Source organism: Artibeus jamaicensis, unplaced genomic scaffold, assembly GCF_021234435.1.
Source record: "Artibeus jamaicensis isolate MK-2021 breed Jamaican fruit bat unplaced genomic scaffold, CSHL_Jam_final contig_851, whole genome shotgun sequence".
In the NCBI taxonomy this organism is placed as follows: domain Eukaryota; kingdom Metazoa; phylum Chordata; class Mammalia; order Chiroptera; family Phyllostomidae; genus Artibeus; species Artibeus jamaicensis.
Genome location: NW_026521986.1, coordinates 8,464,203 through 8,479,890, shown reverse-complemented (window position 1 = coordinate 8,479,890; position 15,688 = coordinate 8,464,203). Strand labels below are relative to the sequence as shown.

At 46.4% G+C, this 15,688-nt stretch overlaps 1 protein-coding gene across 3 annotated transcripts; it reads right to left on the bottom strand.

The window, feature by feature from the left end:
- On the bottom strand, positions 1-13,026 carry RDH12 (retinol dehydrogenase 12). 3 transcript variants are annotated; one of them, XR_005079638.2, is made up of 8 exons: positions 12,828-13,026; positions 11,271-11,389; positions 10,620-10,775; positions 9,869-9,973; positions 8,615-8,824; positions 6,408-6,597; positions 2,217-4,113; positions 1-927 (listed from the first exon to the last, which is right to left on the bottom strand). XR_005079638.2 is itself a non-coding variant. In XM_037125964.2 (7 exons), the coding sequence occupies exons 1-7, from the start codon at positions 12,893-12,895 to the stop codon at positions 4,011-4,013; spliced, it is 951 nt and encodes a 316-aa protein (XP_036981859.1). In that variant the 5' UTR covers positions 12,896-13,026; the 3' UTR covers positions 1,628-4,010. The 3 variants fall into 3 exon arrangements, 2 of the variants coding, with proteins under 2 accessions (XP_036981860.1, XP_036981859.1); XM_037125964.2 differs by lacking the exon at positions 1-927 and having other exon boundaries at positions 1,628-4,113; XM_037125965.2 differs by lacking the exons at positions 1-927; positions 8,615-8,824 and having other exon boundaries at positions 1,621-4,113.
- Between the last annotated feature and the right edge of the window lie 2,662 nt (positions 13,027-15,688).

Genomic DNA, 15,688 nt, shown 5'->3' with positions numbered 1-15,688 from the left:
TTAAAAATGGATCGAGTGATACCTCTTTTAATGTAGAAGGTGGAAAGGAAGAGGCTGTGAGTGGGATACAAATGAGTTTGCTGGTTTGGTAGCAGAAAGTTACAGGAGCTTATGGCTGACGGTTTTCATGTTATGTACGAAATCAGAGGAAGAATCACCTGTCAGTGGGAGATGGTGGGCTCAGTGGTGTGAGAACATGGAGAGGACATGAACCATGGAGAGGCAGTCTCACTGTGAAGCTTTTAAAGCTTCCCTGGGCTCCTGTGAGTTGCTGGGAATCATATTCTAGTTGTGGAGGGCAAGGCAAGTTGCCCTCAGAAAGCCATTTTCTGCGAGCATCACTGGTAAAATTCCTGAAGAGACCTCGGAAAACTAAATTTCCACCCCAGTTTCTCATGGTTTTTTTCCCTTTCTAGATCAACACCCACTTTTGTACCTAATTTTGTATCTGTAACTTTGTATTCTCTTCTGAAAGATGGTCCCACGAATTGTATACACTCCCCTGGATCCATCCTGAGCCCTGGGAGAACAGGCGACGAGGCAGGACTGAAAGCCCAATTGACGATGATGGCCAGTGATGGATAGTGGCTCCAGTCTGCCAGGGGGGTGTGATTTCCTCCAGCACCAGTCTTGGCGTGTACAAATCAGCTGGATTCTTCCCAGCTCCGCCTTTGCTAGAATACCAGTACCAGCCTATTGCCTCGATGTGGCCTCTGGAGCCAACTCCTTGCAGGCCACGTGTTGCTTTGTTTCTTCTACCTACAACCAGCTGACTCTGACAAGCATAACACCCCCACCCAAGCCCACACCTTGTGCCTCAGTGTTTACAGAGCCTTTGCTCTCACACTCGTGGTCGGCTTGCTGTCCTTGCTGCACAGACAGCAGCCCTCACGGTCCTGGGCGTTGACGTCTGCTTGTTCCTCCAGCCTAGAGGAGACATAGGACCATCAGTGCAGTTCATACTCTTCACCAGCCCCGTCTCCCACCCTTGCATGGCCTTTTCCTGTCCCTCTACCCTTCCTCTTCTCCCCGCCCCACCCCCGTCTCCAGGCGTTGAAATAGACCCAACAACCTATGAGGCAACAGGTCTCAGGAGTGAACATATATTGACTGCTTTCCCAGTATTCCCCTTCGCCCCTCTACCCCTTTGCTCATTCACATTGCCAGAATTTTCCTTGAGGGAATTAGTTGCTTCTTCCACTGTGGGAAGCCATAGAGCAGGGGTGTCAAACTCATTTTCATCAGGGTCCACATCAGCCTTGTGGTTACCTTCAAAGGGCCAAATGTAATTTCAACTCCTTAACAGTTAAGGAGTAGTTACATTTATACAGTCCTAAAATTAGCTTGGCCCTTTCAAGGCAACCATGAGGCTGATGTGGCCCCTGGTGGAAATGAATCTGACACCCCTGCCGTAGAGCATGGCCGTTATCATGCGGGTGCCAGAGTCAGACTGCCTGGGCCCACTCTGCGCGTATCAGCCATATGAACTGGGCAAGCTGTGTGACTTCTCTGTGTCAGTAAAATGAGGACAACAACAGTACCTACCCCAGGCGGTTCTTCTGGGGACAGCTAATCCTAATTAACTCAAGTGCTTTACATTCCCCACTGGGTGGGGTAGGTGGGATGGACCCCAGCTACAGGTGTGGGAAGTGATTGGTTTAAGTCGACTAACATAGCCCATCCTTGGCTGCAGTGGTTTGTTTACAAGGGAGCCAGTATTTATTTGGGCCAATGAGGCACAAGGAGATTCATGCCTCTGCTTTTTTCAGGAGAACCACGTCTCTTTCCCTGTCTTGAACAAACCAGCAATAAAAAGACTTTTGTGAGATAACCAGGGAAATTTGAACTCCAAGTATTAAATGATCCTCAGGAATTCTTCATGTTGCTTAGCAACTACGTGTCGATGTAAGAAATGTCCAAGCCTATAGAAAATTTTTATGAGTTTATTTCAGCCAAACTGATGAAATATGAGAAACAAAGTCTCAATAGATTGAGAAATGCTCTGGAGAATGGCAATTTTGTGGCTTATTTTACACATTACACATTACACATATTTTACACATTTTATACATTAGAATCAAAGGAGGAGACATAAGAGGGTCACGTGAGATCCATTGGTGGTGGATTAAGGAGGCAGTAGAAAACACGGATAAAAGGGAACGTGAAGAAACACAATTACGTTGGTGGGTAGAGGATAGTTAATAATTAACACTCACAGCAGGTAGAAACAGGATGTCGGGAACAAGATAACAAAGGGATTCTGAGGTCTTGTGCTCTGGTACTGATGGTTGTGCCTAGGAGGAGTCTAGAACAGAAAATCGCTCTGATACTTCAAAGATATGTTATCCCAGATGCATAAGAACCATGGGCAGAGCTCACTCAAGGTAAAGATCGGCCCTTGCTGAGGAAGCTGTAGACCTGGGACGTGACTACCTGCTGTGACCCACCCAGGCAGGACTCCGTGACCAGGCCGTCCTGGGCGGTTACTTCTGATCACTGAGCTTGTGGTGTTCTTACTTAGACACACATTAAAGTATTTATTGGTGAATGTGTGGTATCTGGATATCCCACTGCACCCCCCAAAAAATGTCAAGGGGGAAATAAGATGAAACACGATTGACAGGATGTCAACGTTGATGCTGAACAACAGGGCGCTTTGCGACACTATTTTCTCTACTTTTGTCTATTTGAAAATTGCCATGATAAAAAGGTTTTTTTAAAAAGTCTACTTGCTGAGGAAGAAAAGGACATTTTGTCACCAGATGTCCTTTGGATACTTTAGAACAGGACCAATAACGTGACTTCGGCTTATCGGCTGACAGATTGGGCCCATCTCCCTGCCTCTTCTTAGTGACCTTCCGCACAGGAGGCAAGAAGTAGGTAGGTCACCGAGCCACAGCACAGGAGAGCAGGGAGGCTGGAAAAGAGATTTCAGGTAGAGAGTTTATCAGGGCTTGGCGTTTCTGCATCCACGTATCCAGTTAAGTGAAGTCCCATATTCCCTCTGGCCTTAATCTACAGAGAAGCTCAGCCTTGGTGTGATTGAAGTCATTTCTATCACTTCTTAGATAATAAAATGTGAGAGCTGGAAGAAACTTGAGAAAATACCCAACCAAAGCATCTTACTTTACACCATCTCAATAATGCATTATAAGATGCAATATTGTAAAAAGGTCGTGGGTGGTGAGTAGGGTGAGATACTACTCACTGAATGAGAAGACTGGCTTCCTCACTTTGTCCCATTGCTCTCCTGCTACCCTGGGAAAATAACAAAGCAAATGAGATGTGTAGCCTGTTTCCTCTGCAAACTAAGGTAAAGGGTATGCTTTAGGGAAGGAAACCATCTGCATGGTTGAAAATGGGAAGGTCCATACTTACACACTGTTATATGTCAATGATATCTCAATAAAGCTAGGGAAAAAATTCAATTTTTAAAAAAGAAGTAGAAAAATAAACTGGGAATGTCCAGCTTCACACAATGGCCCCAAGGTGCTCAGAACAAGGACCAAAGCTGGCCACGGTTAAGCTAAATTTTCCTGAGTTTGTCCAGACTCCAGAGATGTGACTAGTGTTTCAAAGAAGATCAGTAAAGAGTTTGAGTCTATAGTCCCAAGAAATGCGTAATGCTGATGCTCCTGTCACCTCCGCTGAACATGCTGGCTAGTGTTTCTGGTACTGGTGAGGAAACTGACCCAAGAAGAGCCGGGCTCTTCTCACCATCCCTATGTTCGGCCTGACGTCTACCCACTCCTCCTGCCCTGAGAGGGCGGCCGGCCGGCTCTGCAAGTCTTGGAGAAAATGCTGTGTAGGTGTGGACATCTCATGCCAAGGGCCAATCCCACGAGAGGGTGGTGTGTAAAGGTTTCCGGGAGGGTCAGCGAATCGGAGGAGGCCAGGTTTCGTAACAGCAGCCAGCCGGGAGGACAAGCCTTCAGGGGTGGCCTTCTCCTCGGTCCCCTTTCATTATGGCGCAGACAAGACCTGACGAAGCTGTGGCTCCTCTATCTGCTCTACTTCCATTGGATTCCGAGGAGCTCACAGCTGACGTCCCACAGGCGCTCAGCCGTCTTGTTGTTCCGGGCCCTTGGAGACACCCAGGCCTTCTTGCAGTCACTGGAGGTCAGAGAAAGAGTATAAACATCCAGGAGTGGACATGGACCATCCAGAAAAGCATGCGGCCTTTCTCAGAATATGTTTCCAGATGTATAAAACATATCAGATGAAAAGAAACGAAATGTATTGAAATGCACTTTTTAGATATTGTAAAGAATCCATGACATAGTAATACATGGGCTCCTTTATTAACAAGAGTCAGCCCTGGGCCTGAGAAATGCTGGATTTCAAAGTAGTGGTAGAGCGGAAGTGACATCGTAAGAAAGCTGCAGCAACTGCAGTGTGACGTGCAAATATCATACCTTTATGGGTGACAAAGTCGTAGGTATTTCTACTAATCCTGCAGTTCATGGCCTACATTCACAGAAAACACAGTACCGATAAAGAAGAAAAGCCTATGAGGTCATTACTTTTCCTTATACTCTTGTCTGCTTTGTCTGTATGAGTATATAAACAGCTCCACGGTCTTGCGCTCTTTAATACAAAGCCGGGATTGTCCTGTATCTATTTTGGGAGGGATATCTTTCTCTTGTTAAAAATATATTTTTTAATTGTACAAGTAATAAATAAGTATATGATCTTTACATTTTTTAAATAATAAAGAAGTACCGGGAGTAAAAAGTGGCACTCCTCCTTCCCATTCCCTCTGACTCTCCCCCAAACTCCCTCAGAGCGACCACGACTGTGGTTTGCCGTGTGTCCTTCCAGACCGGATTACTGTATTTACAATGATAATTACACAGTTCTGTATCGCAGCTTTGCTCGTGATATTCTATCACCAACATTGTCTCACTAAGTGTTATCTGGAAATATTTCATTTAGTGAGAGCAATATTTTATCATGTATGAGGGCAGTGACATTAAATTCAGACTCTAGAGGAGCATCATCTAATAGAAATGTGATGGGAACCATTCATGTGAGCCACAGATTTTAAATTTTCTAGTAAAAAATGTTAAAGTATATTTTAAAAAGTAGCCCTGGCTGGTATGGATTAGTGGATTGAGTGTCGTCCTGTGAACCAAAGGGTCACTGGTTTGATTCCCAGTCAGGGCATGTGCCTGGGTTGTGGGCCAGGTCCCCAGTAGGGGGTATATGAGAGGCAACCACACATTGATGTCTCTATCCCTTTCTTTCTCCCTTCCTTCCCCTCTCTAAAAATAAATAAATAAAATCTTTTTTAAGTATATTTTTTAAAGTAAAAAATAATTACATGGAATTAATTTTAGTAATATGTTTTGCTTAACCCAATGTAGCCAAATCACTTCAGCATGTAGTCATTATTACTAATTATTAGTTAAATATTTTACATGTCTATGCTCATAATCTGGTGCCCATTTTACACATGGAGCACATCTCAATCTGGACAAGCCATGTTCCAAGTGCTCGGTAGCAGCCACATGCGGCAAGTGGCAACCAGTGCTGAAGAGCACAGCATCGGAGCCAGACTACCGCGGTCCGACACCCAGGTCTACCACTTACAAGCTGTATGAAGTTAGTTATTCTGTGCCTCAGTTTCTTCACCTATAAAATGGGGGTAATAATATTATCTACCTCATAGAGCTGTGACGATCGTGTGAATTAACACATGTAAGACACTTAGAAGAGTGCCCACCACTTTGCAAGAGCTCAGACGACATTAGCTATTACTTATCCACCTCCTAGTGTTGGACACTGAGGTTATTTCCTACGCTTCACTGACGAATGGTGCACCGAAGGGCAGCCTTGAACGAAGTGAGACAAGAAAGCAGACTGGGCAGGATCAAGTCACAGAAAAGGAAGGAGATTTAATCCCAGGTTTCTCTTTATTCCCAAACTGAGTTTGTGATAAGACTCAAGACTGAATGTCTATTTGTACTTTGCAACGGATAGTGCCAGTCTTGGCAGCATGGGGACAGTGGCCTTGCCCTCATGCTTTGTGCTAAGTAGTATTAAAGAACACATGAAGAAAGTCAGCCAAAAGCTTCAACAAGGAGAAAAAGGACCCAGATAGTCTGCTAATGTCCTTTCCAAGGCACAATCAATAGAGACAGTCTTCTCTAACAGCTCTCAGAAAGCTATAAATCTTTCCTGGAAACTTGGCACACAGGTACACAATATTGCCATCAAAGCAACTCTTGCCAAGTTTCTAATGTAAGTTCCCTGGGAAAAGTAACAGCATTTGGTTTGCAGACCCAGCTCAAACCTGGATTCTGCTATGAGGTACAAACTCGGTCGCCTGGGGTGCAAAGCCCAGGGAGCCCTGTGTCTCACCCCGCACACAGGCTGGGGAGAGAACCTGCCCTCACTCCACACACCTGAAGTACTTGCCACTCAGGGGCTCCAGGCCCTCAGCCAGGGCGCAGTGCAGGCTGGTCTGTGCACCCTCCCGCGCCGACTTGACAAAGGGTGAGAAGAGCCGCCAAAGCAGGCACAACAGGAAGGAGTGCCGGATCAGCTCGGAGCGGACGATGCCTGGGTGCACTGCGTAGGTGGTGACCCCTGTGCCTAGGGCCAAGAGAGCAAGCACAGTCAGCCCAGGGACACACTCTGAGCCCCGAGAAACAGCTCACCTCCTGCTGCAAAATGCACAAGTGCCAAGAAGGGACTCAGGGAACAGAACTCTTCTCCTAGCCAGGTACAATCTGACTAGTAATTAATTAACCTCTTCCAGAAAGATCTATAGTTTTCTCAGCCTTCTGTGCTCCAAAAGATGCTTGGTTGAAGGTCCTTCTATGTCAATGTCACCTTTCTCTGTGGCTTAAATATTGGTAATAGAAACAACAACCTGTACTAGTGGCATTACTATTACTAGTAGCAGCAGTAGCAGCAGTTATTGACAGTGGCATCTTAGGGACTTCTATAGGAAGGGCTTCAGGGAAGCAATCAGGTTGGAAGGAGGAAAGCCAATGTTTGGAGCTGCATTTGCCGGGTAAGCATACCTAATGAGGTATAAACTGAGGGGTGCTGATGGAGATGATAGGGATTAACACTCCCCAAGACACCCCTAGTGCCTCTACTATTTTTAGTACTTATTATGTAAAGGGCCCACTATATGCTTTACCTGCATTATCTCGTTTGATTCTCAAAGAGGCTTGTGCAGTACGTTATGTTAAGATGCCCGTGCACAGCTGAATAAACGGAGGCTCATTGCAGAGAGGTAAAGTAAATTGCCCAAGGCCATTTCTAGCAGGTTTCAGGGCCAAGGTACGAACTCTGAGGTAAATAGCCTTGACTCCAGAGCTAGACTGTCCGGATTTGAATCCTGGCTCAACTAGGACACTTGCTTGGTCAAGTTTCCTAATCTCTCTCTCTCTCTTTGTAGACCAGGGGGAAAATAATAGTACCTGCCTCATAGGGATATCGTATTAAATGAGTTAAGCAAGCTATGTACAGTACATGGCAAACACAAAACTCTCAATTATTATTGTCATTATTATTACTTCTTTTAATGATTACCCTAGTCTTCTACCTTCTGTGTTCTGATAGTAAATACCATTGTTCCCGAACTCTGCCTTATTCAGTGTAGCAAACAGTCCCCGTGATTTGCAGATGTCAAAGGCAGTAACTCAAGGAAAACTCCAGAAAAATCACAGAATCATAGGACTGAGAGAGGCATCACTTCATTTGAGAGTTGAAAAGGTGAAGTCAAGGAAGGTTAAAGGGACCATACACACACAAACACACACATATATTCATATATGTATGTATGTATGTATATATATAGATATATATATATCCATGTACACACATGTCTAGTACGTGTTAGAGCAAGAACTTAGACCCAGTGGCCAGACATCCAGCCCCGGCTCCCTGGCTCCTGGCAGTAGCACCCCTATTGTTCAGTTCACTGTGTGAGCCTCAGCAAATGGCGTGCAGAAGTAAGCATCCTGGCCCTGGCTGCTGTAGCTCAGTGGATTGAGTGCAGGCCTGCGAACCAAACAATCACAGTTCAATTCCCAGCCAGGGCACATGCCTGGGTTGCAGGTCAGTTCCCAGCAGGGGATGCATGAGAGGCAACCATACATTGATATTTCTCTCCTTCCCTCCTTCCCTTCCCCTCTAAAGATAGATAAATAAAATCTTTTTTAGAATCCTAATTTAAAAAAAAGATGTAAGCACCCTGGATTTAAGCAGAGTGCCCACACTCCAGCCCTGACTCCTTTGCTTGCCATACAGATTTGGACTGACCACTTCTTTGGACCACAGTTTGGACCCATATAATAATAATACCTGCTCTGCCTGTTGCAAGCAGTTGTTTGTGAAAAGTAAAATGAGATAATAAATATAAGAGTTGACAGACATGTAAGGTAACTATAGGTTCCCAAACTTCATTCAACTTTAAGCTTCCCAAGGGCAAGAACCCTGTTTTTGTTCACGTTCAATCTCATTCCCCTTGGTGCACAGAGCTACCACTGTAATGCGCGTGCTTGACCTCCTGACTTCAGAAATTTCTGGGAACCTCTAATCTGGACTGAAGGCCCTGCTTTTGCTATCCAAACCCTGGCCCTTTCTCCAGACTTACCTTGGAGCCTCTTGGCCAGCTCGCGAGTGAAAAGCACATTGGCCAGCTTGCTGTGGCTGTAAGCAAAAGCCCGGTTGTAGCGCTTCTCACCCTGGAGGTCGTGGAAGCGAATCTTGCCAGCAATGTGGACCATTGACGACAGGTTCACCACCCGTGCAGGAGCAGACTCCTTCAGCCGCTCCAGGAGCAAGTGGGTGAGAAGGAAGTGGCCTGCAGGGACAGCCAGCAGGGAACACCGAAGAGTGGAGTGGCTGCTCAGGCTCAGGGTGTGGGTGCTAACGACAGGACTTTGGCATTAGCTTACTATCTTCTGTAACTCAGTGCTAATGGTCAGGTAGTCTGAGTTAGTGGATTCCTTAAGGCAAGGGCCAGTGCTAGACCAGCAGTAAGGCCATATAGACTTAATCTGTCCTTGTTTGAACCTCTGCCCTTGCCCCCAGTTGGAAAAAAGATGCTACCTGCTGGCTTCCAACCCCGCTATGGCCATGATCACTCAACTGTGGGTCCGGGCTTACCTGTGTACAGAGGGAAGAGTGGCATAATCAGGGAAAATAACATTTGTCTAGGGTCAGAGGATACATTCCACGATCTCCTCCCTTAAGCCATCACCTTGAACTCTTAACCCAGCCTCTCTCATACCTCAAGTCTCAAGGTTTGCCTCCTCCATCAACCAACTCTTGGCTTTCTTAGCCCTCAGTTATAGATGTGACCCCCTCCCCCAGCCAAACACAGATTCTTGCAGCCCCATGCCTGGCCCTGCTCGGCAAGCCTTGTGCTACCACAGCTCCATCCAAGAATGGCCTTTTTCTTCCTGGTGTCTCCAAAGTTTGGGATTTCTATTTTTTTCTTTTTCTTTTACTCTTTTATTAAATTTATTGGGGTGACATTGGTTGATAAAATTGTACAGAATTCAGGTTAAAATTCTATGATACACCATCTGTACACTGTATTGTATATTCAACACCCCAAGTGAAGTCTCCTTCCGTCACCATTTACCCCCTTAAACCCTCTTGTACCACCACCACCCCCACTCCCTTTTCCCTCTGGTAATTCCTTAATGGTATGGATAGAAGGATCTCACTTTTTTGGACTGCTCAGGAGAGGGATAGTGAACAAAAAAAACAGTATGTCCAGTCTGGAACCCTGGCGTCTAATAGGACCACTGGAGATCCTCAGCACCGGTGTAAGACCATCTGTACCTGCAGAGGGCAAGTTGGGGTCAGCCTCACTGCTCAGCCACTCGAAGATACTTACCCAGGTGGTTGACTCCCAGGTGGGTTTCAAAGCCATCAGCTGTCTTGGAATATGGACACATCATCACTCCTGCATTGTTGATCAGAATATGGAGCTGCTTTTCCTCTATAACACAACCAGGGAAACCTGTAGTTTGCAAGGGGTCTGCCAACTATCCCTCACAGACCTGCGTATTTACATCTTGCCTTTGGACCTAGCTTTAGTTCCCACTATCTTCCTGGACACCATTCATTCATTCATCCTTTCTCTCAGCAAATAAGTCCTGAGTACTGACTCTGGGCCAGGCCCACTCTGCTGGGCACTGGGCATACAGTGTAAGGCAAGACAGACATTGTTCCTGTTCCTCATGGATTTCATAGTCATTGGTAAAAGCTGGTTATTTTCCAAGATACAGAAATTTTGGCAGCAATACAACCTCATTTGGTGCTTGTGGCCACAGAAGGGTGCTTCTCAGAATAAAGAAGAGCAAAAGCGTGGCATCAGGGCCACACCTTGACGTCGGGGCACAAGCCCAGACAGGGAGTTGATACCTTCAACATCCCCACTGCAGAGGAACAGAGACGATAAGGATCCTGCCCAGCTTGTCCACCTGCCATCCCTTTGCCACTTTCCTGCCTGGCTGGTTCAGGCGGCAGAACCTGTCCGGTGGAACCCAGGAGAGTTCTGATGTAAGGATCAGAGATGCTTTAGGGTGGAACAACCCTTCCCACACCCAGCTGCTTGCTTTTCCAGCTACCCACTAGGGCTTTACCTGCCAGAAAGCCCTCAGCAAAGGCTCGGATGGATTTGGTATCCGATAGGTCCAGTTTCCGCACCAGCACCTGGGAGTTCTTTGTATCAGCTCGGATTTCACTGGCGGCAGACTCCCCCTTCAGTATGTCTCGGCAGGCGATGTATACCCGGGCTCCTGAGGCCAAAAAAAGAAGGAAAAAAAGGGCAACGTGTTCATGCCCTAGGCTGAGAAACATATAGTAAGTGAGCTTGGGACCGGTGGACAGAGCATCCTCTAGCCGTCCCTAAAGCAGAGGGTGGCTATACTGTCACTTCAGGATCCTCACTGACATACTGCTCATTCTTCTGGCTATCAGCTCAACTCCAGGCTGGGAGCCCTGGTTTTTACACTCAGATATTTAATGTTGCTTAGTATCTCCTTTAAGAGTATCGGACTTGACCAATCCTACACACGGACATCACTGCTTTTCTTACTTTATATAACAGGAAGGGAGCAGGGAGGAAGGAAGGTTTAGGGCCACACAGTAAGTTGGTGTCACAGGTGGACTTGAATCCCAGGTTCCTTGAATTCCTGGCCAGAGCCTCCAAGACCAGGAAAAAAGACAAGGAAATGTGGGCAGAGCCTGGGTGAGAAGGGCTGCCCCGTGGGCACAGAAGTGGAAGGACTTGCCTCTGCGAGCGAGCTCTCTGGCCGTCTCCTTGCCGATGCCCGTGTTGGCGCCGGTGATCACCACCACCTTCCCAGGAAGCTGCACATTTGTTTTACAAACCCCACCAGCAAAGAACTTCCTACAGGCAAGGGAAACAAAAGCATTCATGCACCATCCTCCCCAGTCCCAGACTGAGAAACATAAAATCCATCCAGCTTCAGAGAAGAATTCCTTTCCATTGCCATCAGGAGACCTAAAGCAGCTGACCTGCAGGGGACACCTTCCCAGTGGGCAAGGGGGTTCCTGCTCTTCAGTTAAGGTTAGAAGGTCATATGTCCAAGAGCTACAAATGGTCACCTGGGCATACAGAATAAGTGCTCTTGAGCTGAGGCCATGGGAGACCTTCCTTATTAGATAACAAAAATAACAAAGCTCTTCACTCTAGAGGTTCCCAGAGGTCAGCTTCCTCCTCTAATCTGCTTTTTTTTTTTTTTTAAATGTGCAAAGAGCATTAGTGGAATCAGTAGTCCTGAGCATCATGTTTTCAAAAAGCACCAACAGCAAATAACTGATGAAGGAAGGGGTCCCACACTCATGTGGTTCCGGAGCTCCCTCTCCAGTTTTAGAAAGCCAGCCAGCCTCTTCGGAGGATTTTTGCCACCCTCTACAGCCTCCATTCTAGCCCTCTCTCTCCAGCGCAGAGAGAAAACCCCTTTTCAGACCTCTGTCTGGAGAGCGTCTGTTTACATAGAGTTTACTTGATAGGTCCCCAAAAGAGGATGGGAGGGGAACACATGATTTTCTGAGGATTATTCAACTGCCAGGCACTAGGCTAGGCACTTTCCACAGGGAATTTATTTAGATCCTCTCAGTCTCTCTATTATTATCTCTACATTACAGTGGAGAAAACTGAGGCTCAGAGAAGTTCAAATCATTTGTTCATGGTAGCAAAATTCAAATGAGAGCCCAGGTTTCTATGCCAGGACCTAGAGCAACACCCTGTCCCTGATAGGTCCGTGTAGCCTTTGTTATCATCAGCAGCTTAAAAATTCTCTACTCAGAACACACATTTCTTTGACACCCCCAGAAACCCCACATCAAAAGAGCCATCCCAAAACCTTCATTAGTTGAGGGAAGAGAGTTTGTTTCCTTCCCCAAATGCCTTGTACTTAACAATGAGTCCCTCAGCAAAGACCACCCGTGGTAACCCAGCAGGGACACCTTAACTGGAAACAATGAAGAAAGGAAGACCTTCCGAGGAGCCCAAGGGAACAGAGTGAAAGAGCAAGGACTTCCACGTAAGGTATCTGTCAAGCTATTTAATAGTCATCTGCACAGCCTTCCACTAGCACCAGAATTCAAATCAGCCCCTCCACTCCCGGCCCCAGGTGCTTCTTTCTGGTTTTCCTTCATGATATCCATGATTACCTCCTTCCTTTCTGCCCTTTCTGCCCTCTCTCCCTTGACTTCTAGCCCCTTCTTTTCTTTCAGCAGCTGAGAATTCATCTACTTAAAAGTTCCGTGGCTCCCAATCTAGGACTTTGCAAAATTACTGAAGTTACTGAATTAACACAAACCTGATAAATGGAGCTATCATGTACAGGAAGGAAAGGAAGGAGCTGAGCAGTCCCAAGAAAACCATCATCGTTTCGACTTCTTTAGTTGCTGCTTCTTTAGCAAAAACAGCCTCAGCTCTAGCTCTGGTTCGGGCTCCTGGTCTGGCTCTAACTCTTGGCGGCTTCTTTCTGCTTCTCCCTCTTCTAGTTCCTCTTGAGCTCTCAGCAACAGCCAGGCTCTAAGCGTAGCCCAGAATCCTATTTAAATCCGAGAGCTGTCAGGGCACAGCCTGCTGGGAGATGTAGTCCTGGGGGAGGACAACAGAGGAAGGAGTAGAACCTCACACTGACTAGCAAAGAGAATAAAGGAAAGTGGAACAATTGCCCCCTAACTTTCCCATCCCTGATCATTTCTTTTATTTAGGGAATGTGTTCTCTCCAACCACCCCCACCTCTACTCCTGCAAGACAGAATGTTTTTAGCTTTAGCAACAGACCCCGTGGTATTTGAAATACAAATGTGATCAAAATGGAAAGACAGGGAAGAGACACCCAGAAAAACGGTGAGAGCAGCCAGGACGGTGGTTCCCCTTGGTGGGTAGGCATAGCGATCCGGAAGATACAAGCTGGGAACTCTGGTGAGCACTGAGTCACACCCTTGATTTGGGCACTTTTCTGTGTTTTATGCAATACTTCAGTGAAGTTAGCACACCCATGTAAATGCCAAAGGAAAGGTACAGTGTTTCAGTGCATGGACTTCCTGGTCCAAATCCCAACTGATCTACTTAACAAGCTCCATGACCTTGGGCAGACTACTAAGCCTCTGTGTTAACTCAGTTTCCTCACTTGTACAAAGAGCATGACAAAAAATACATACCTACTTGTTTCAAGTTTTAAACAGATAATGAAACAGGTAGACAACTTGAGACAGAGACTAAAACCTAGGAAACACTTGTAGAATTGGCTGTCATAATTAACTGTGCGGATTCCTGTCTCCCTTGCTACCCCACCTGCTTCCCCCAAGGGTTTGGTGTAGAAAAGGGGGTGATAATGAACGAAGGTGATGTTTCCATTGAATGCTATTACAGAAGAAAGGAAACACAAGGGCAAAAGCTATCAGGAAGTCTCACAACCCTCTGGTGGTGGAAAGTAGTGTTCACAGCATTTCTTCACTTGGCATTCCTCTCCTAGACAGGACAACAGTCAAGGAATTAAGACAGGACCCCAGTGATCATGCCCCAGTTCTGCCCCTTCCTGTGAAGCTGGCAGAAGTTCCAGGAAGACATGTATGATGACTACTGTGGCATGCAAGTATTCACTGTCTGTCTCATCAGTCCATCCACCCATTTAATCTATACTTACTTCGTAGTTCTTGGTGCCAGGCTTTGTGCCAAGTACTTCAAATACACCATTTCTGCTCCCTTGGAATCCCATGGATCTGGTAAATAGAACAAAGAACTATCAGTAATGTACTTATTGTTCCCAGTAAATTGATTCCCGGGGCCTCTCCTATCTTTTCCCCCTTCTCTTACTCTGGCTCCAGTTCCCTGCAGAGACCTACAATGTCAGCTGTAGAGACCTCAAAGTCCCAGAAGCTGCTGATATCTTGTGGCTGGAGCCTCCTAGAAGTTGATGTCCACTGGGCCAACGCAATCCTGCTGATTGGACAGAGTCCTTTTCCACCTACCACCTGGTGACGTTGACCCTGCCACACCTTATAGATCATGTGTAAAGACAAGATATGCAGGCACTTTATGCTTAGAGTCCTCCCTATCCCATGTAATCGGGGCTGCAGTCAACCATTGGGACAGGCACAATGCAGTCAACCATTGGGACAAGCATGCAAATTAAAATCGCTTATCAGATTAGCAAAGATCAAAAAGGCTGTCACAGGGTCCACTGACAAGAGTGTGAAGACACAGTGAGGCACTGCCGGTGGGAGAGCTGATTGTTACAGGCTCGAGAGAGAGGTGTGGTGACATCTGAGCTACGCACGTCCTCGTTGCCCTGACATTCATTTCCATGTGTTCACAAGGTTGTCATTGCGCCATCGTGTGTAATAGCAAAAGTCTGGAAACCTTCCAAAGGCCCATTAATTCTACGGCCATAAAATGACTCCCACACAGCTGGGGAAAACAGTACTCTTTAAACGTGCTGATGTGGTAGAAATCTTGAGACATATCAGGGGTGTCAAACTCATTTTCACCCAGGGCCCCATCAGCCTCGTAGTTGCCTTCATAGGGCAGAATGTAATTCTAGGACTGTGTAAATGTAACTCCTCCTTAACTAGGGGCAAGGAGCTCGGTGCTGCTGTCGGGCAGAAACAAGGTAGAGGGCTGCATTCGGCCTGCGGGCCTTGTGTTTGCACCTGTGTATTAGGTGAAAAAGCAAAAAGCAGAACGAAGTCTATAATGTGCTACCATTTGTTAAAAAAACAGACGGAGTGGAGAGACATATGTATACAACAAGGAACAGGGTAATGAGAAAGGGGTAACAATGGTTGCTTCCAGAAGAACAGAGACAGGAGTAAGAGACTTTTCACTGAATGTACTATTCAGGACCTTGTGAATTCATAACCTATGGCTTATTGGAAATTTAAGTTTTTAGCAAAAAGAACCAGATAACTCTGAAACAACTTGTTCGTTTTTAAAAATATTTTATTTACTTATTCTTAGAGAAAGGGGAAGGGAGAGAGAAAGAGAGGGAGAGAAACGTCAATGTGTGGTTGCCTCTCGTGTGCCCCCTACTGGGGACCTGCCCTGCAACCTGGAGGTGTGCTCTGACTGGGAATCGAACCCATGACCCTTTGGTTCACAGGCCAGCGCTCAATCCACTGAGCCACCCCAGCCACGGCTCATTTTTGTTAAATTACTCACTGTGATA